A 19,073-nucleotide genomic window follows, 5' to 3' on the forward strand; every position below is an offset into this window, starting at 1 on the left:
ATACATGACGAGACGCCCAGCTCAGGTAAAAACTGTTTGATGCATCTGCTGGCACTTGCCTTGAAGCCTTCGAAATTTCCGAGAACTTGTGCTGGCGGTGGTCGACCAACTCGCCGAGAAGTCCAGATAGGCTAACCATGCTTTCGAAAAGCATGAGCAGCAAGATGTGCACGAGTTCGTCGAGATGCTATGTGCGGAGTTCTGCCCGACCATCAACTTAGTCTGGGCAGCCTTTGACTCCGCGCGAGAGTTCCAGTGCGACCTATGCAAATTCGACAGTCAAGTGAGACCAGGCATCCTACAGCTGATATCGTAGCACTGTTCAAAGACTTTCCTGAGGGAAAAGTGGTTCCGTTGCTCGACCTGATCCCGTCCGGCGATGGGGGTTGGAGGAAGATACCTGGCTCTCGTCTCCCCGAAGAGATGTGCGCCCACGGCAGTAGGACAGATGTGGGGACTCGCTCACGCGAAGCACTAATACAGTTGCCTCCGCTTGTCAAAGCTCTGTTGAAGCGCTGGGTGTTTGGCGCATATGGCCAGAAGACCACAAGCAAAGTCTTCATCCCAACGGCGTATTTTGACTTGGGCGGCAGGAGGTTTCTTGTGGGTGCGGTGATCTGTCACATTGGGTCGGGCCTTGACGGTGGCCATAATTATATACCATTGTTCGCAAGACGAGAGAGAAGAAGTCCAAGTGGATCTTGCTCAACAATGATACGCGCTCTGAGCTGGAGTGGAACGATCCCAAATTGAGCCAAAGCGACGCATACTTGGTCTTCCTTGAGGAAGTGAACCCGGAGGTAGAAGCTGCTGAAGCTCAGAAGGAGAAGGAAGAGAAGCGCAAGGCTGAGGCTGTGGAAGAAGAGGCCGCCAAGCGGAAGGCCGAGAAGCAGGCCAAATCCCAGACGGACGCTGAAATACCAACAAAGCCCCCGGTCCTACAGAGCTCAAACGACGAGCTGGGTGCACTCGTTGAGCGATTGCAGACGGAACGGGAGAAGATCGAGCGCGAGAAGACTGCACGTGAGGCTCAGCAGGAAACCGCGGTCAAGGCTCGTGACAAACCCTCCCTTTGGATGCCGAAATCAGCAAGGCCGGGGAAGAAGCAGCCATGAGAAAGGCGAGACTGGGCGCTGAGGGTGCAGAAGCCGGACAGGAAGATGCTGCTGGAAAGGAGGGGAGAGGGGATGCGGGAGCTGAGTAGACGGGGCTGGGAGCAGAGATGGAGATGGTGAGGAGGGTTGGATGAGGGTTAATCTATGACCTGAAGTGGAAAAGCATGGCTACCGTAGATGACTGTTTACTATCCACTGTTTCCTCTTAACTGTTTACTATCAACTGTCTCCTTTGCTATGCAGACTATTTAGAAAGAAAAAAGAGCCGTGGGCATCGTGGAGTACGTAAATCGTGGCCTCGCGAGGGGGCGCGAGGCTGGTGTGCAGTCTGGTAATGCAGTCTGGTGTAGTCTGTGTGGTGCTATGCCGCAGCGCTATGCTATGAGATGCAATGCTGAGATGCAATGCCATGCAATGAGATGCAATGCAATGCAATGAGATCCAGAATGCAGAATGCAGAATGCAGTACGCAGGTGCCAGAACGCAGTACGCAATGTGCAGCAAGCGACTAGAAACGCGATGGGGCGTGTGTGCAATACGCAGTCTGCCAAGGCAAACACCTCGACGCAAGCACGCCGCAGCGCCATAAAATCCAGGAAAAACAAAAGAAACCAATAGAACAAAAGGGAAGAAAGGAAAGAAAAACACCCCGAGACGGCGTGGTGCCGTGCGGTGCAGCGCGGCTAGAACATCTCGTGCCCCAGGCCGCCGTACCCGTCGTCGGCCTCCGCGTCCACGTTATCGCGCTTTTCGCGCTTCTCACCCCCCTTCCCCTCTCCCTGTTCATGCTCATGTCCACCCTCTCCCTCTCCCTGTCCCTGTCCACCCCCCTTACTACCCCCAAACACACCGACCCTCCGCCCCTCGACCCCCTTAGGCAACAAAGGCACAGGCGGCACCCCGCCCCCGGGCCTAACAACGACGACCTCGTCTTCTTCATCTGTGTGTGCGTGTGGGACTTGCTCTCTGCGACTGCGAGCGCGCTTCTGCTTCTGGGCGCGGGATTTGCGGATGCGTTTTGGGGCGCGGGAGGGTTCGGGGTGCTGTGGTTCTGGGTCTGGTTCTGGTTCTGGTTCTAAATTTGGGTTTGGTTCGGCGGCGGGGGGGTCGTGGTGGTGGAGGTCGTCCTGCGGGGGTCCATGCTGCTGGGGCTCGGGCTGCTGAACGGCGTCGCGCAGGACCGTACTGGCCTCGACAGGCTCCGCATCAGAATCGCTAGACACAGCGGCATCATCGTCCAGCACTCGCCGCCGCTTGCCGCCGCCGCGCTCACCGCGCTCCGGCCCCGCCTCAAACCCATCAAACCCCGCCGGCACATCCGGCACGGGCGGCACCATCGGCACCTCCTCGCCCTCCCCCCCAGCCAGCCGTGCAAGCTCCGCCCTTGCACTCGCCAGCTTGATCTCCAGACTACTAACACGCCGCGACAGCCTGCGCTGCTTACTCAGATCCCGCTTCGACGGCGATCTTGCGACGCTTCCCGGTGTGCGGGCGCTGAGGGAGCGGGGCGTCGAAGCGGCCGCCGAAGCCGCGGCCGCGCGCATACTCGCCGCCGAACCCGGGGGCCGCGGTGTGGGGCCGCGGGTGCGCGTAGGTGTGTGCGCGGGCGAAGGTGCCGGGCCGGGGTGGCGGGGCAGGGGGGGCGCAGAAGGGGAGCGGCGGGAGAGGCGAGTCGGCGTGAGTGAAGGTGTGGGAGCGCACGGGCATGCTGGGTCTCCTGGAGGCGTCAGCCGCGTCTGCGCCCACGAAGCGGATCGACGAGGTGGAGGTGGAGGCTGTGGACGACGCGGACGTCGACGCCATGCGGGACATGGGGGGTGCCGTGGGCGCCGACGCCACTGTGGTCGTCGATGCTGGCGACGCCGACGCCGACGACGCCGCGGACGGGGAGGTGCTCGACGTACCGGCAGACGCAGCCCGCGCCGCCAGCCCGGGCCGCACGTAGACGGTGGGCGCGGGGAGCAGGCCCTGGGCCTTTGCGAGGTGGTACGCGGCCTCGGCAGCGCGCTTGCGTTCGTCGAGGAGCGCCTGCTCGGGCGAGACGTCAGCCGGGGGGCCGTCCTCGTGGTCGTCGGCGGCCTTGCGCTTGCCCAGCACGCTGCTGAGCACGCTTGCGAACGCGCGCGAGAAGCGGTTGAACGTGCCCTCGGCCGTGGCCAGCGTGACGACACTGTTCTTGCGCGGCGCCCGGTGCGGTGCGATGCGGCGCGGCTTCCTGCCCGCGTCGCCCTCGTCCAGGCCCTCCGTCTCGTCCATCTCGTGGGTCGTGTGGCCGGGTTCCTTCACCGCGCCCCACACCAGGCGCTTTGCCCGCCCGCCGCTCGCGGGCCGCGTGCTCTCCTCGGCATAGGCGTCCATCAGCGCTTCCGTGTCGGCGCCGACGGTTTTCCACAGCTCCTCGGGCGGCGCGCGGATGCTGCCCGCGGTGTTGGTGTGCTCGCGGAAGCGCGAGACGCGCGCGTTGTCGTCGGCCATGGCGCTGGAATGCGCGTGAGTGCTGCGGGGACGATGACGCGGCGGTGTTTGGAATGCGGTGTTTGTTTTGGACGAGCTGCTCCGCGGTTGTTGCTGGGTTAGGGTGCGCGCTAGTGTGCTGCATCGGGCGATCAGAGGGAAAATCAGGTATTCAGGTGCAATGAGTAGCTGCGGTAATCTATTCGTATTTTACATGTACACGCTGTCAATGCAATCCGGCATTGTCTATCCGTCTGACAGTTCCATCTTCGTACACGCCAATCTCGCTCAATGCACGATAACATCTACAACTTGGCCTTGGCCTTGCTCTCCGCTGCGAGTCCCTCCTCGTAGCAGTCGTCGAGGTGCTGTCTGAACGCCTTCGCTGTCTGCGGGCGCTTGAGCTTCAATCTGGTACATGTCAGTAGGGTTCATCTATAGTCAGCCCACCGAGACTTACGTGGGAGTCAAGAGCTGGTTGTCGATCGTGAACGGATCCAGGAACAGGCGCACCGCCTTGACCTTCTCGTAGCTGTTGAACTTGTTCTTGGTGCCGATCTTGTTGAGCTCCTTGAGCGCCGCCGCCTCCAGCCGCTTGTCGCCCAGCACCTGCCTGAGCTTGTCGAGGTCGCCCTCGGGGATCTTCTCGCCGAGCACCTTGGACGCCCACCCGGGGAAGATGTCGGGCGCCACGCCGAAGATGGCAACCAGGAACGACTGGTGGCTGTCGCCGTGCACGTACGCCGACGCGATCCACCCGCAGTTGGCGAGGTACACGTTCTCAATCCGCTCGGGCGAGATGTACTCGCCCTGCGCCAGCTTGAGCACGTTCTTCTTGCGGTCGATGATCTTGAAGCGGCCCATCTCGTCCACCGAGCACACATCACCCGTGTGGAACCAGCCGTCGGCGTCGATGGCCTTGGCCGTCTCCTCCGGGTTGCGGAAGTACTCCTTGAAGGTGGTTGTCGAGCGGACGAGCAGCTCGCCGCGGGGGTACGGCTTGTCGGACGAGAGGTACTCCATGTCCGGCACGTCCGCGAGGCACACCTCGGTGTTGGGCGTCACGCCGCCGCAGTTGCCAGAGGTGAAGTCGCCCTCGTGCTGGATCAGCGACACCGCGTACGTCTCTGTCAGGCCGTAGCCTTGTGTGAAGTTGCTGCCGAAGACGATGCGCAGGAACTGGTGCAGACTGGGGTCGATCGGCGCAGAGCCGCTGACGAGCACCTTGCAGCGGTCGAGACCGAGGCCGGCCGCCACCTTCTTGGCCCAGATGCGGTCGTAGAGCATGTGGGTGTTCGTGGGGTTCTGCTTGTCGTTGACGGCGGCCAGCTTCGTAGACACAACATGACGGGACAGCGCGCCCTTGATGCCGCCCTGCTCGATGGTGGCCTCCTTGATCTTCGACCCGAAGCGGTTGTAGAGACGGGGCACACCGGAGAAGATGGTCGGCCGCAGCAGCTGCAGGTCCTCGACCAGCTCGACGATGTTGCCGTGGAAGTAGCCAATGGCCGAGCCGGCCGCGAGAGCACCGTGCTCGCCCAGTCGCTGGTAGATGTGAGCAAGCGGGAGGAAGGAGCAGATGATCTGGTCGTTTCCGCTGCCGAGCAGCACCATGCTCGTGCATGTCGCGGCGTGTGCGTTGCGGTGGCTCAGCACAACACCCTTGGGGTTGCCGGTGGTTCCTGACGTGTAGTTGATGGTCACGGTGTCGTCGGGGGTCGGCGGGTTGACGGGGAGCGGCTGCTTCTCGCCCAGTGCCTCGACATCACGGATGTAGTGGATGGTCACGCCGAGCTCGCTGGCCAACGAGTTGAGCAGGTCGCCCTTGGACTCGCCAGGGAGCTCGCCCGCAGATAGCGGGTCCAGGACGACGATGATCTTGAGCGTCGGCAGGCGCGGCTTCAGCTTCAGCAGCGTCGTGACGTGGTTCATGCCCGTCACCACACATGCCAGCTCGGCGTGGTTGATGATGTATTCGGTGGTGTCTGGGCCGAGGGTATCGTAGATGGAGACGGTGTACAGCGCCTGCGACATGCACGCCAGGTCGGTGATCTGCCACTCAGGCCTGTTCTGGCACCACAGCCCCACGCCGTACTGCTTGGGCTTCGTGACACCGGCCTGCCTGTGCAGATGGACAAGACCCGCGCCAAAGTTCCTGCGGCGCGCCGAGATCTGCTCGTAGCTCTGCCACACGTACCCGCCAAACTTCTTCGCGACCGGGTCGTACGGGCGGTGACCGAGGCAGTTGTTCTTGGGGAAGCGCGCGGCCGTCGCCTCAAAGGCCTCGTGCGGCGTGTTGATCTCCGGGACCAGGCTGTCGAGCAGCGGCTTGTCCGTGAACCGCCAGTGCCGATACACGGCGCTCTTCCCCTCAGTCTCAGTCCCGGCGAGGGGCAGACTGTACGGGTGGCCCTTGGGCGGCGGGGCGTGCAGCTCCTGTGCGCGCACAAGCTGGGGATCTGTAGGTCCGAACATGGCAGCGGTGTTGCAGTGGTTCAAGGATGGACACGGTCTGACAGACGTGAATTAAGAGTATTCTGCGCTGGTCAGCTTCGTCGGGGTCCCCGAGCCGCACAGACATACCTGGGGAGCTGCGCCTCGAGATGCGGGGAGCTCAAGGCAAATGCACTGCTATTACAGAACCGAGATGGAGAGATAAGGACGGATAGACTGGACGCAGAAAGGTCAGATTACAGGAGTTCGAGGATGCCCCGGACGTTAAGGACCACATTCCTCTCCAACGTACCGAGGCACGTTAGGGCCTAACGCACGCGAAAACCGGGGCTCGGACGCCGCCATGCGTTTCGGGCAACTCTGCGCCGTGCAAGCTGGGGACTCCGGATCCTCCGCATTGAAGCGCCCAATGCCCTGGTGCAGTACATGCGTGGATGAGCCTGTCTTGTTGTTGCAACGGGCATTGTGCATACAACACGCTCACATGCTAGACACAGCCACATGCTAAACACAGCGGCGCTTCACATGTCGATCGCAGATCTGGGCCACGCGGACGCGATGCGCGCCATGCAGCGGGAGCCTTCTTTCGGCGCGCACCTGATTGGCCGCCCCGGATCACGGGAGGACGTCGCTTCAGGAAACGCCTCGGCCCAGACGTGCGACATGGATTTCGGCCACTTTCGACAACACTGCGGACTTGCCACATGCGGTAGGTTACGCACGAGATCCGGCGGCCAGGTTGGTCTGCTGTGCAACGACGTGTTTGACAACATTGGTAGCGGGTTATTCAGAGGTGAGATTGTCAGTGTAGAGGCTGATATAATGCCTATCTAGGTGCTCTCGAGCAGCGGCAGTGTGCTCAACTAACTCTGCCCTCCACCGAGACTGCGTTCAGGACGCAGCAGCCATGACTGAGCAGTTCCGTTCGTGCCACAGACTCACCACTGAAAAGCACCCTCGCATCGCGAACCGCCCGCACGGAAACAAAACAACAACTCGTGCCATGATCCCAGTCGCAACACAGGCTGCATGTGGCGCTCCGCCAGCACCAGCGGCCACTCCATCGCCATGTTGACCTCACACCTTTACCAGAAGCGCGAGAAACAGCTTTCGCTGGAGACCACCCCCAGAAAACACCACACAACAACAAATAGAAACAAATAGCCCTCTACCCTCTCCATGCTCAACACCCAGCGCCCGCCCAAAACCCACCCCTCCTGCCGTGCAACACCACACAACCTCTACCCGCCAGCCTCCCCCCAACACCCGAAAAACAACCCCCAACATGCCCGCGCCCACATACAAACCCACCGCTCTCGCAGTCTCGCCCTCGTCTCCATGTGTTTCTTCCTCCCCTCGCCCTCGCCCCTGAACCCCCGCCACCCACGCCATCCGCGCCAGACGCGCGACAAGCAGCCGCGTCAACGACCGACACACCAGGACCGTACGCACCGGGATTGTACGCACCGGGATTGTACGCAGCACGGACTTACACAGCACGACCACAACCGCAACAACGCCTGCAGACGCAACGACGACGGCCGCCATGCTTGCCGCTGCCGCCCCCGTGCCTCCCCCCTGGAGTCTTGCCACTGCCGCCACGCTGGGCTGCGCCGCGCTGTTGAGCTGCTGGGGCGCTGTGTGGGTGCGGGTGCGGGGGCGGCGCCGCGGTGGGTGGGGATGTGAGGGGGGAGTTGTTGGGGTTGCTGGGGTACGTTATGCATCAGCTCTCACCACGTCTACAAGGAGGCCGTGGACTGTCGACATTGATGCTGACGCGACTGATCTAGGTGTGTGTACTCGCCGATATAGCACTCGCAGGCGCCCGCGTGCGGCGCGGCGACGGACAGGCGCGTGAGGTGCTGCTCTGGACTGCAGCGCTGGTGCAGAGTCTCGGCACCGGTGCTGTGAAAGTAGGTGTCGGTGTTGGAGTACTCCGCGCTGCGGGACGGCGGTGGCATCGCCAGGTCGTGGTGGCTGTTGTTTGTGAGTTCCCTTCTTGATCCCAACCCAGTGCCCGTCGCAGTTTTAGTCGCAGTCCTAGTTCAAGTCCAGTCCCCGTTGCAGTGAGAGTAGCGTGTGGAGACTAACAACACCCCAGCCCTCACGGCCGCAACCGCACTCCTCCACACCGGCACCACGCTTCTCTTCGCCGGCCCCATCACGACTTCCTGGCGCACTACCGACTCGGGCGCGTCGTGGGCACTTCTGCATTTCGTCGCCAGCGCGCTCGACGCGCTCACCACGGTGCTAGTCGCGCTGCTCCCGCTGCCACTTCTGCGGCCCATCTGCGACTTCAGACACATCGCCACGCTGGCGGCGGTGAGCACGCCGGCTGCAGCCGCCACCAGCGCGGCAGTCCTGCGTTCATATCTGCTCTACGGCGCGTGGCGGACCGAGCCCTCCACCCCTTCCACCACCTTGACAACAGCCGCCCTTCCCACCCTCTGCTCCTCCATCGCACTCACCACCGCCCTCCTCGCCGCCTCGCTCCTCTCCCTCCTCGCCTCCCTGTCCACGCGCCCCAAACACCCCTCCGCCCCCTCTTCTCCCCCAGCGTCGCCACATTTCTCGCACACCAGCACCTCCGCCCTGGATCTGGACGCGGCCGCGCATCCAGCGGCGCCGTACGTACACCCCTCGGCGTCAGCGTCGTGCGATACCGTGGTCCGGCGGCCGGTGGGGAGTCACGCGCCGTCGCTGTCGCTGAGTTTATCGCTGCTGACGCTGCGGTTTCACGACGGGGAGTCTGGAGTGGATTTTGATATCGCGGGGGTGGGCGGGAAGGACGACGATGGGAAGGACGACGACAGGACGAACGAGGAACACCAGGACAAGGGTCTTGAAACCAGGGACACGCAGACGCCGGACGCGGCGAGCGTGGCGAACAGCCGGGATGCACGGAGATCTGATGGCGGCGCAGAGGCGAAGCGCGGTGCGAGCGACATGGCCGAGATCAAGGCCGATGACATCTACGCGCTGCACACGTATCCGCGCACCCAGCGGCGCTCGGGCGTCGGTTCGTACGACATCTCGCAGCGCTCGTCGCAGCGGCGGTCCGTCGCGGAGCCGCGGCGGGTGTCGGGCGTTGAGTCGCAGCGCCCGTCCACCCTCGACCCCCAGCGCCTCTCCCAAGGCGCCTCCCTCCACACCTCCAGCGCCTCACCGCGCAGCGTCTCCGTAGTCGCCTCGCACACCGCATCGCAGCGCCTGTCGCAGCGCGCCTCTGTCGTCGAGCCGCAGCGCCTCTCGCAGGGAGCGTCACTGCGCGCTCCCGTCGTGTCGCAGCGCCACTCTACCACTGACGCACACGATACAGCACAGCTGTCGCAGACCGTGCCGCCTCACGCGCACACCAGGCCTCCGTCGACGCCCTCCCCGGCCCCGGTGTTTTCGCGGCAGCGGTACTACGCCACGCCGGCCGTGATGGCGTCTTTGCAGGATGCATCGCCTGCGTCGCGCAGCAGTGGCGGCGAGCGGGGCGTGTGAGGCGTTGGATCGTGGATCGTGGATCTTGGGCTGCGGAATGCTTCTCAACTCAGCTTCTCGTGGCGTGTAGATGTCCTGTCGAGATGTCCATGTCCAGATGCGCGGTCTGGGCAAGAGCGAGGCCAAGGCGTTCTGGATCCGGAACTCTGGGGACGAGGAATTCTGTGGACGAGGGGTTGGATGATGCGCGGTGCGGGGTCCGGCAGCCAGACCCTGGTCTGACAGGAGGGGTTGTGGAGAAGGGTCTAAAGGGCTCGAGGAGAAGGGTCCAGAGAGAAGAAGGTCTAACAAAAAGGGTCTGAAAGAAGGGTCTGAAAGAAGGGCCTTGGCTAAAGTTTTTCTAGTAGCTAGCACTTATCTAACATACTTTAGTTAAATTGTAATTATCATCTCTACTTTTTTCTCTAGAAGAGTCTTACAGAAGGGTTCCAGGGGACTCTTATTTCAGGGTCTGAAAAGTAAAGAGAAGGGTCCAAGAGAAAGCATGGTCCAAAACAGGGTCCGAAGAGAAGGAGACTATTCTGGTCCGCAGGGTCTATCACGCAGACTCCGGTACGCAGGGTCCAGCACACAGTTCGCCTGACAATCAGCGTCTGACAAGAAGAAGAAGCGTCCAGCACCCACGCTCTCAAGTGCCAGAAAAAACAGCACATAAGCGCCCTTCAAGCGAACTGACCGCATAAAGAACTTGTCGCCATCACAATACTATAAGCTGGAATCTGTTTACAAATTACCTGTAGTGTAGGCAGAAAAGTATTCTGTATAGTGTTTGTGCATTCTCCCTGCGTCACTGTCGGCTGTCGCGGGGTGGGATATCTGCCTGAGATCTTTACTGTGCAGTCCACCGTTTGTTCTGCGTGGGAGACGGGGGCTGAGAGACGAGCGGCTGAGAGACAAACGGTAAGAGAGGGGTTGCGGGAGGGGGGTGGTGGTAGGGTCTGACGATCGGGTAAGAAAGGGTCCAGCAGACGGGCGAGTCTTGTCTCTGTAGTTCGTTGGCGTGCCGGTTCGCGTGGTTACTGAATCGCATGACTAATCATCGTACTGATTCGCGTCATGGTCTCTCACATCTCCTCCCAACTTCGCCCTGCCGCGCCCATACAACCCGTCTTCACTGCCCGTGCGAATCTCAAACACGTCACCCCTGCACACCGCAAGCTTATAGTAGGCCGTAGATGGAAGTGTGAAGAATGCCGTATTTACGATTCCGAACGGTGTATGTAGAACAAGCAAATAAACCCAACGCTATGCAAACGCCGCCCATGCAATCCTTCCAGATACGAAAAAACCTCACAACCCTAAAACCCATTGAACCCCATCACCACGCCCGCAAGCCCCATCCCCACCACCCACGGCCCCGCCGTAACCATCGGGCCCCCGCCCGTTGACGTCTGCGTCGAATTCGCCATCCTGAGCCCCTGCGTGCCGACCGCCGCCGTCGACACCGCGCCCTGCACCACACTCGCACCCGGCACGCCGTCGTTAGCGATCTCCTTTACATCGGACGCGGAGGCATTGAACACAGTCTGCGCGAGCGAGATCGCGTTGCGCTCGAGATCGTACACGACGTACGCGGAGCGCAGAAACGTGTCGCCGAGCACGCTGGTGCCGGACCCGGCGGGCGCGATCCCGAGGATGCACACGGGCGTGCCGCGGCTCACGGCGGCGGTGATGACGAGTTCGTTCCAGGGGACTTCGATGGTGACGCCGCTGAAGCCGAAGGCGAGGCCGCCGGACTGGTTCGCGAGGTCGCAGGACACGAAGGCGGAGGCTTGGCGCGTGTCGTAGCGCGCGCCGAGCGAGGTGTACAGCGCGCTGGCGACGGGGTCGGGGAGGTAGGTTAGGCTGGAGCCGGAGTCGAGGAGGACGGGGACGTTGGAGCCGGAGAAGAGGGAGGTGGGGTGCGCGATTGTGCCCATGTCGGTCAGGATGATGATGAATTCGGCGAAGGTGGCTTGCTCGGGGGCGATGGGGAGGGTGCGCAGTGGGGCCGTGTATTTGGCGGTGTCGACGCCGCCGAAGAGGATGGAGCCCGTGGAGGCGTCGAGGTCGTTGAGCCAGAGGGAGTAGGCGTTGGTGGAGATTGTGCCGTCGTCCTTGAGTTTCTGCGGCAGATTGGGGTATTCGTCGAGTCCGAAGCGGTTGACCTGCACTTCGTTGATGGTGTAGCCGATGCCCAGAATGCCCTCGGGCGACGACGAGATGTAGCCGATGCCGAACTGCATGTCGCGGATGGTCTGGCCGCCGAAGCGGAAGGTGTCGGTGGCGTAGTCGCCAGCTGCGCCGGAGCCGTCGACGTAGGAGATGTTGAAGGCGTTGTTGACGAACTCGTACGTCGACGAGTCGTTGGCGTTGTATGTGCCAGAGTCACCACACTGATTGCCCTGCTCCGTACATAGCCGCGAGTTGGCCGCGTTCATCCACAGATCACTGCTCCCCGTGTCGATGTGCAGGCGGAAGGACTGCGGCGGCGTGCCCATGGTCGCATTGGCAAAGTACAGCGTCTCGAGGTTGTCGAGCGTCTGCTGCACCGTTGACTGGCGGCGGCGCAGGTCGCGGGCGACGGGGTCGGGCACATTGCGGCGCTGGATGTCGAGCCCGACGACTCTGGGGTTCTGGTGGTGCTGTCAGTGTCTGTCAACGTCAAGCAAGGGCCGCGACTCGCGGACAGGCGTCCACGCGGGAGGATTCGCTCCACGTCCGGGGTAGTACCTCTCGCGCCGCAAGCTCCAGCGCAGCCGCTGACGACACCAGCTGGGCGGCAAAAAATATCGAGATCTTCATTAGGACTCTGTACTGCAGGAGGCGGTCGACGCGCTGCTATATGAGATGTGCCGCACGCCGGTCGGTGCGGTGGCTGCTGAAATCTGCGGCGCAACGAGTCGCAGTCGGCTCTGGCGTACCCGGCTGCGTGCACCAGCTAATGTGTAACGGGAGAAAGGATGTACTGAAGAAGCGAACGAGCAGCAGTGAAAGCAAACGCGCAGTGAAGAATAGGCGCCTACTGCGTCTTATTGCGCAGGGGGCGATCACCAAGTTCCCAGTGATGACGACGCCTAAGGATGCTGCTCGGATCTTGCGGCCCACGCAGCGCAGCCGCCGGCCCTCCACTGGACGGCGTCGCCAACGCGCTTTTCGGTTCCTGGCCGTCATTGCGTGGCTGTGGCGGTGCGCACTTGAGACGTGATTCGAACGCAACGGTTTCAACCGCCTGAGCGCTCCGCTCCACCGCGTCAGCCCCGTTCCACCTGCTGGACACCGTACACTGCACAGTACCTACAGCAAAAGCAAGACGCAGTACAGTGCCGACACTGACAGCACAATCACATCACGAGGCAGACACCACGACGACACTGTACCGCCAGCAAAAATGCCGCGTTCGCCTAGTGGCTGGAGCTTGCGTAAAGCGCTGCGTATGCACAGCGACAGCGCCCGGCAACTCCAGGTCCGATGTCATCAGGCCTTAAGCCCGGCGCCCCACTGTGGCTAGTGCCGTTGGCGGCAATAATTACAGCGTATTTGTGTTCAGTCGAGGTCTGGACGCTGTCGTAGCCTGACAGCAAGTGATGTGCAAGCTGGGAACAAAAAGCTTGACGTGCGTCGTGACAGCTAGGAACAGGCAGTCGCGGTGGAGATCTGCGACCGATCCGACGTCGCGCGTGGCCGTGAACAGCGAGTGGAGCGAGCTATTTCAATCCCAGGCTCGTAGGGCTGAGTAAAGTGCGCACGTGATGGCGCTAAGTCGCGAACGCGTCAACGCGTCAGCGTCACCAAAGTCACTCCACAGCCGACATGTCCAAAGCCGAGTCCTCGAAAGCTGCCGCCAGCAGTGCTGTGCGGGCGAATCCCAATGCCGCGGGCGGGGCCAACTATGAGCTCCCATGGTATGCATCAACATCGTGATAGTGAACGTTGCTAACTTTACAGGGTCGAGAAATACCGCCCGGTGTACCTCGACGATGTCGTCGGCAACACAGAGACCATCGAGCGCCTCAAGATCATCGCAAAGGACGGCAACATGCCGCACATGATCATCTCCGGCATGCCCGGCATCGGCAAGACAACCTCGATCCTCTGCCTCGCCCGCCAACTCCTCGGCGACGCCTACAAAGAAGCCGTGCTCGAGCTCAACGCCTCCGACGAGCGCGGCATCGACGTCGTGCGCAATCGCATCAAGGGCTTCGCGCAAAAAAAAGTCACCCTGCCCCCCGGGCGCCAGAAACTCGTCATCCTCGACGAAGCCGACAGCATGACCAGCGGCGCCCAGCAGGCCCTGCGCCGCACCATGGAAATCTACAGCGCCACCACGCGCTTCGCCTTCGCCTGCAACCAGTCCAACAAGATCATCGAGCCGCTGCAGTCCCGCTGCGCCATCCTGCGCTACGCCCGCCTCACCGACGCCCAGGTCGTGCGCCGCATCATGCAGGTCATCACCGCAGAATCCGTCCCGTACTCCGACGACGGCATCGCGGCGCTGGTCTTCTCCGCCGAGGGCGACATGCGCCAGGCCATCAACAACCTGCAGAGCACGAGCGCGGGCTTCGGGTTTGTCAGCGGCGACAACGTGTTCAAGGTCGTCGACAGCCCGCACCCCATCAAGGTGCAGCAGCTCATCAAAGCGTGCCAGGAGCAGCGCGTCGACGACGCCATGGCGGGGCTCAGAGAGCTGTGGGGGCTCGGGTACTCGTGTCACGATATCATCAGCACCATGTTCCGGGTCACGAAGAGCGTGGATACGCTGAGCGAGCATGCGAAGCTCGAGTTTATCAAGGAGATTGGGTTCACGCACATGCGGATTCTCGAGGGCGTGCAGACGCTGTTGCAGTTAAGTGGGTGCGTGGCCAAGCTGTGTCGGATCAACATGCAGCCGGGGCTGTTTGCGATGTCGAAGTGAGGGCCGAGTGATGGCAGGGGGGGTTGTTGCATTTAGCACGGCGTCTGGCGTGTAGAACCACACATGCATGCGAATACGAATACAGAAACGGGGAGACGGATCAGGCAGGAGAATAAATACTAGCATGTCCACCACCGCAACCGCAGTGTCCTTCTCCATCTCCGTCCTAATCCACAAGCCTAGTAACCGAACAAGCTGAGAACTGTAGACTGTGCCTGCAAATCGTGCACCGAGCACGGCAAGGCTCCGGGCCTGCGTGTCGGCAGACCTAAACCCAGATCCAACGCCATCCCAGCCTGTTCCCTTCTCCGATTCCCCCCTTGTGCGTGATGTCGTGTCTCGCCCCAGCATTAGATATCCGAGTCACATGTACCCTCGATTCAGGTATCAGACAACGCACTTGCAGCTTTTGGTGGCGCACCTCGGTGTAGTACACCATACAGCCTGTTTCGCGCCCACAGCCAACCCTCAAAGTCACGTGGACCGCTGCTGTGGGCTGTGGGGTACCGACAGACCAGTGGTCAATTACCCACCGAGACTGTCTGGAGAGTGAGCATGCTGACAAGCACGAAAGCCAGACGAACAACGATGCCGGGTTGCAAAGGATAATAATAGACGTTGGCATCTCCGGTCTGAGAACAGGGGCGCTCGGCAAGCGGGTGCTTGGTGCATGGTTGACGTATCGCGCCCGAGGTCTACGTTTTCGAGTAGATACGCCGAACAGAGTCTCGCTCGACGTGTTCACGTATGGCCTCGATGTGATGGGATTCGAGCATACGTTCCTGACGGGGGCGGCGTGGCCCGGGTAGGTAGCGAGGTTCGACCGGGCCAGCCCGATGCGGCTAGTGGTGTGCTTCTCCGGACCTCACGTCGACGGCGGGCAGGCGTGGTTTGCGCTGATGACTTCTGCGTGATCACGATATATGGGGGATGTGGATAGTATTGTGGTTCCTGGTTCATGCGTTGGATCGATGGGTTAGGTGCTTGGGGTTGGGTCGATGGTTGTTTGCTCGCGGCGCTTAGGTAGGTAAGCCATGCCTTATCTTTTAAGTGTTGATTTTGGATCGTTGTTTAGTTGAAGGTGTACCTCAAGCTTGAGATGTCATGCTGTGGAGCTGAGAGAAGGACGACTGGCTTCCTGTGAGAAATTCGAGCACGGCTCGCCATCGTGTCTCACCTACGTGCGATATCAGACGGGCTCCGAAGCTTGACCTCTGGTATGTCTTCTCTCCATGTGTTTCTAGTGGCACTGCTAACTGGAGGTCTCAAGGCTGACCTCCATTTCTTCCCCCTTTTTCATCTTCTGAGGACCGGGCCGGCCAGCCGCGCGCTTGCCCCCAGCAAGCACGACGAGTTTGCTGTCGATCCGGCATATTTGCCTCAAATCCCTGAGAACCAGCAGGTGTATGATTCACAAAAAGAGCTACATGAGAAGAACGGCCGACTGCGACGCGAAGGCGCACTACCTGGCACTGTTTTGCAAGAGCATCAGGACGTCTGTCCACTGCGTTCCGCAGTTGTGAGTCCACCAACAGACAGCGGGAGGGTTTTCGTCGATTGTGTCTGAATAAAGATTGTCTTGCTGGCGCAAAGTATCCCCAGTCAGCAAGCACGGCGCAATCGGTGGCGGAGAAGCAGAGTGATTGATTGCGGGTTCGTTGGTGCGGCTACATTTCGCGATTGCACGTCGAGAGGCAATGGTAAGTTCATGTTTCGGTCTGTCTCTGCCGCGCTCCGTCCCTGCTGCGCTTCGTCTCTGCTATGGTTCGTCTTGCCGCTATTCGTGGTTCGGTACATCCGAGTGCAAAGAGGCGCTTGTCCGTCACTGCAGCACTGGCGCTCTGCAAGATCAGCCTAGTCTTTTAGATATCATTCTTGCCCAGCTGAAAAGTTTCTCCAAGAGTTGTTGCGGAGAGGTTTGCTCGGAGCTCGCGAAGGACTGAATGAAGCGGTCACAATGAAGGTCATGCGGCTTTCTCGTGTGAGCAGACTGACCAAATAATGCGGGTATCTGGCAGGTTATTTAGATCTTTCGAGATCCTTAGGAGATGTTGCGCGTGCTATATCTCGAGCAGCCAAGCATATCCAGTGGGTCACTGGCAGGGGAGTAGGCTGGCCGAACTGCTTAGCTCCGTGAATCTTGACCTCCACAACGTCAGACCCCACCACGTAGGCACAGCCGCTCAAGCCGACCGAAACAACAACAGCCCTAGGTAAGTTCAAAAAAGGGTTCTTATTGATCGCACTGCAGCCGACGAGATCATCTACTACTCACAACCCCTCGCGTCCTCGGGCCCAGCTTAGCTGCGAGCTTGCAGCCAACACTGTCCTTCCAGCGTCTCCCCAATGCAGGTATGTACTTCTCCTTGCGCGATTAGGAGCTGCAACTGACCGCAAGGCCTGTCATAAGGAAGTCTGGTTGTTCTCTATCCTCGCGGTCCACGATCGCGCTTTACTGCCAACGCAGTCTGCTTCTGTAAGCTGCCACATCCCTCCGCTACAGCTTCCTCTGACCATTCTCAGTCTCCAGTAGCTTGAAATAAACACCCACCGACTGTGTTATCGCCCCTCGATATGGCCAGCCTCTGTATCCTTGCGGACGAACTGAAGCTCCTGATCTGCCACCATCTCGATGGCGACGCGAAGAGCCTCAAGAATCTTGCTCTAACATCCCGGGCCACCCGTGACTGCGCTCTTGTGGTCCATAAACAAAATTCCCTCATCGATCTTTCCACAGGCAGTGCTAAAGTGGTGCACAAGGTGATGGCACACCTACTGGCACTCGCAAGCGACAGTGCCGCGATTCCACCGATATCCACCATCGCCAGCACAGGTGATCCGTTTGCGGACACGCTTCTCAAACATGCATCGAACTTCACGTCCCTCAAGCTCGACAACATCGATACCCTGCGAGAAGACAAGATTTGGATCAATGATAAGGTGCTTGGGCAGTACATGTCTCTCATTTCCAAGCTTGCGCCGGTGACAATGTACGGAGCTCAGATATGGCGCAAGAGGCTTTTGGAAGGAGACATACGTGATCTCTTGCAACTTCTTCTGAGAGTTGCGCGTCACATCACCACGCTCGAGATGTCAGGCTCCCTAGAATGGATGGCGCAGACAGACGTACGGGGCGCCTGCCCTGCGCTTCGTACTCTCAAGCTTGTGGGAATACATAACTACACCATGGAGCGCACTTGCGGTCACATCCTACGAGTACCGACGCTAGAGGTGCTTGAGTTTGCCAGAATGGACGTGTCCATCTTCACGCTCGATTTCGTTGACACTGCTCATAAGTTGTCGATCTCCTCGCTCCACTTCCTTGAGTGCTATGTATCTCCCAAAGCGCTGGAAAAGGCTATCTGCGCTTGCCGTACACTGGAGACATTTAGGTACACACTCTGTTGGGAGAAGCCGGCACCCGCCTTAACGCACTACAATATTGCCAGGCTGATTAAGAATCTTGCATCCCACAGCACTACGCTGAAGCATGTCACCATTCTCACTTCGGGGGTGCTGTTGCGCAATACATACCGTGACTCAGATGGACTAGCACAGCTCGAGGTACTAAGGACACTGGCCATCAGCCATGATCTCCTGCATCCTCTTCACGTCAACGCGGATGCCGGCCGGCGCAAACCCCGGCAACTCAAGAAACTGTCTAAAGTCCTACTATCGCTGAAACCGTCGCTCCAACGCCTGGAACTGCACGACTGTGACAAGACGTCGGTGACCAAGACGTTACTCGATGTCATGCACCAGATGGCGGACGTCAGTCCTCTGCCAAATCTGTGCACTATCAAGGTCGTGTCTGAGCCTCCGCGCCATCCACTCCCACACGAGCTGCAGGAGTTGGAAGACTTGACTCGTCGGATTGGGGGTCTTGGTCGCTCGCAGGCGTTGCGAGAAGCGGCTGCGCGCACTGAACTTCATCTGGAGCTCGATCCTTGAGCTCCTAGACTTCTGAGGAACAGTTCACGGCATCCAGGACCTACGATTGTATCTGACCTACAACGAGTCGTCGGTGCACAAGTCTACATATGTCGGCATTCAGTTGCTCAGTGCGGCTGCTGGGCCTCTCCAGAGCGCTTGATGCGGGTACGGTTGGGCTTTGATACAAGATCGAATGTATACATGGTTGCTTTGGAAGATGTTCATCTGTCTACACACCGATGTCCAAGCACCCTTGGAGTCAGTGTGACCGTAGACATATGATCGTAGCAAACATCAGATTTCTCCAAACTCCTGCTAGCAAAGAATAAAGATCCATGATCACCATCTCAAGTAGAGCCGTGACTAGCTAGCTACACCGATGTGAAGCATCCGTGATGAAAAGATGGGATACAGCGCCTCGCAACACTGCTCAATGATTCCTGATATCGTGACTCCAAGATCAAAAGATCTAATTGACAGAATTCGGCAATACTGGTTAGTGCATGGGAGCTAAATTGTGGGCTTCAGGGCTTCACTTGCTGACAGGGGCGATATCGCTGCCCGGCTAGCCCACTTCCCTTCTTCACCCCTCCCGCACTTCTCTTTCGCGCACCCATTGGATACCACAAGCCTGGTAACCTTACAAGACACAGTGGGCTGAGATTCCGCAGCCAGAGACTTCGCTTTCAGACAACGTTAATCGACCGCCATTGAGCTGAAGTGGATACATTCTC

The 19,073-nt window shown here is 60.0% G+C and overlaps 6 protein-coding genes across 6 annotated transcripts; 3 read left to right on the plus strand and 3 right to left on the minus strand.

Annotated features, from left to right (window-relative positions):
- Positions 1 to 1,662: 1,662 nt before the first annotated feature.
- Positions 1,663 to 3,859, minus strand: C7974DRAFT_447622 (uncharacterized protein). The gene is made up of 2 exons (XM_046145641.1): positions 3,001 to 3,859; positions 1,663 to 2,609 (listed from the first exon to the last, which is right to left on the minus strand). Exons 1-2 carry the CDS (start codon positions 3,588 to 3,590, stop codon positions 1,799 to 1,801), a joined length of 1,401 nt encoding a protein of 466 aa, XP_046001798.1. The 5' UTR covers positions 3,591 to 3,859; the 3' UTR covers positions 1,663 to 1,798.
- C7974DRAFT_111306 (long-chain-fatty-acid-CoA ligase/ protein binding protein) lies at positions 3,784 to 6,307 on the minus strand. The gene is made up of 3 exons (XM_046134985.1): positions 6,153 to 6,307; positions 4,030 to 6,106; positions 3,784 to 3,980 (listed from the first exon to the last, which is right to left on the minus strand). Exons 2-3 carry the CDS (start codon positions 6,042 to 6,044, stop codon positions 3,875 to 3,877), a joined length of 2,121 nt encoding a protein of 706 aa, XP_046001799.1. The 5' UTR covers positions 6,045 to 6,106; positions 6,153 to 6,307; the 3' UTR covers positions 3,784 to 3,874.
- A 1,262-nt stretch (positions 6,308 to 7,569) lies between these two features.
- Positions 7,570 to 9,927, plus strand: C7974DRAFT_447628 (uncharacterized protein; the record flags this gene model as incomplete). The annotated part of the gene is made up of 3 exons (XM_046145642.1): positions 7,570 to 7,734; positions 7,814 to 8,009; positions 8,125 to 9,927. 3 exons carry the CDS (start codon positions 7,570 to 7,572, stop codon positions 9,510 to 9,512), a joined length of 1,749 nt encoding a protein of 582 aa, XP_046001800.1. The 3' UTR covers positions 9,513 to 9,927.
- An 883-nt stretch (positions 9,928 to 10,810) lies between these two features.
- Positions 10,811 to 12,566, minus strand: C7974DRAFT_351751 (aspartic peptidase domain-containing protein; the record flags this gene model as incomplete). Its single annotated transcript, XM_046139492.1, has 2 exons — positions 12,225 to 12,566; positions 10,811 to 12,127 (listed from the first exon to the last, which is right to left on the minus strand). The coding sequence occupies exons 1-2, from the start codon at positions 12,294 to 12,296 to the stop codon at positions 10,811 to 10,813; spliced, it is 1,389 nt and encodes a 462-aa protein (XP_046001801.1). The 5' UTR covers positions 12,297 to 12,566.
- A 681-nt stretch (positions 12,567 to 13,247) lies between these two features.
- Positions 13,248 to 14,574, plus strand: C7974DRAFT_386199 (P-loop containing nucleoside triphosphate hydrolase protein). Its single transcript, XM_046141037.1, has 2 exons — positions 13,248 to 13,396; positions 13,440 to 14,574. Exons 1-2 carry the CDS (start codon positions 13,305 to 13,307, stop codon positions 14,404 to 14,406), a joined length of 1,059 nt encoding a protein of 352 aa, XP_046001802.1. The 5' UTR covers positions 13,248 to 13,304; the 3' UTR covers positions 14,407 to 14,574.
- Positions 14,575 to 16,516: 1,942 nt separating this feature from the next.
- On the plus strand, positions 16,517 to 18,357 carry C7974DRAFT_421039 (uncharacterized protein; the record flags this gene model as incomplete). Its single annotated transcript, XM_046144280.1, has 3 exons — positions 16,517 to 16,758; positions 16,805 to 16,882; positions 16,930 to 18,357. Exon 3 carries the CDS (start codon positions 16,981 to 16,983, stop codon positions 18,355 to 18,357), a length of 1,377 nt encoding a protein of 458 aa, XP_046001803.1. The 5' UTR covers positions 16,517 to 16,758; positions 16,805 to 16,882; positions 16,930 to 16,980.
- Positions 18,358 to 19,073: the final 716 nt, after the last annotated feature.

The sequence above is a fragment of the Boeremia exigua genome (genome assembly GCF_020726555.1).
Source record: "Boeremia exigua strain MPI-SDFR-AT-0100 chromosome Unknown C7974scaffold_2, whole genome shotgun sequence".
Lineage (NCBI taxonomy): Eukaryota > Fungi > Ascomycota > Dothideomycetes > Pleosporales > Didymellaceae > Boeremia > Boeremia exigua.

Excerpts from the sequence above, each read along its gene's own strand:
- C7974DRAFT_386199 (XM_046141037.1), top strand. The coding sequence starts at position 13,305 with ATGTCCAAAGCCGAGTCCTCGAAAGCTGCCGCCAGCAGTGCTGTGCGG. Across the intron at positions 13,397-13,439 it reads GCCAACTATGAGCTCCCATG|GGTCGAGAAATACCGCCCGG; the intron begins GTATGCATCAAC and ends CTAACTTTACAG.
- C7974DRAFT_447622 (XM_046145641.1), bottom strand. The coding sequence starts at position 3,590 with ATGGCCGACGACAACGCGCGCGTCTCGCGCTTCCGCGAGCACACCAAC. Across the intron at positions 2,610-3,000 it reads GGTACGTCGAGCACCTCCCC|CGCCCGCACACCGGGAAGCG; the intron begins GTCCGCGGCGTC and ends CCGCTCCCTCAG.
- C7974DRAFT_111306 (XM_046134985.1), bottom strand. The coding sequence starts at position 6,044 with ATGTTCGGACCTACAGATCCCCAGCTTGTGCGCGCACAGGAGCTGCAC. Across the intron at positions 3,981-4,029 it reads AACCAGCTCTTGACTCCCAC|ATTGAAGCTCAAGCGCCCGC; the intron begins GTAAGTCTCGGT and ends GACATGTACCAG.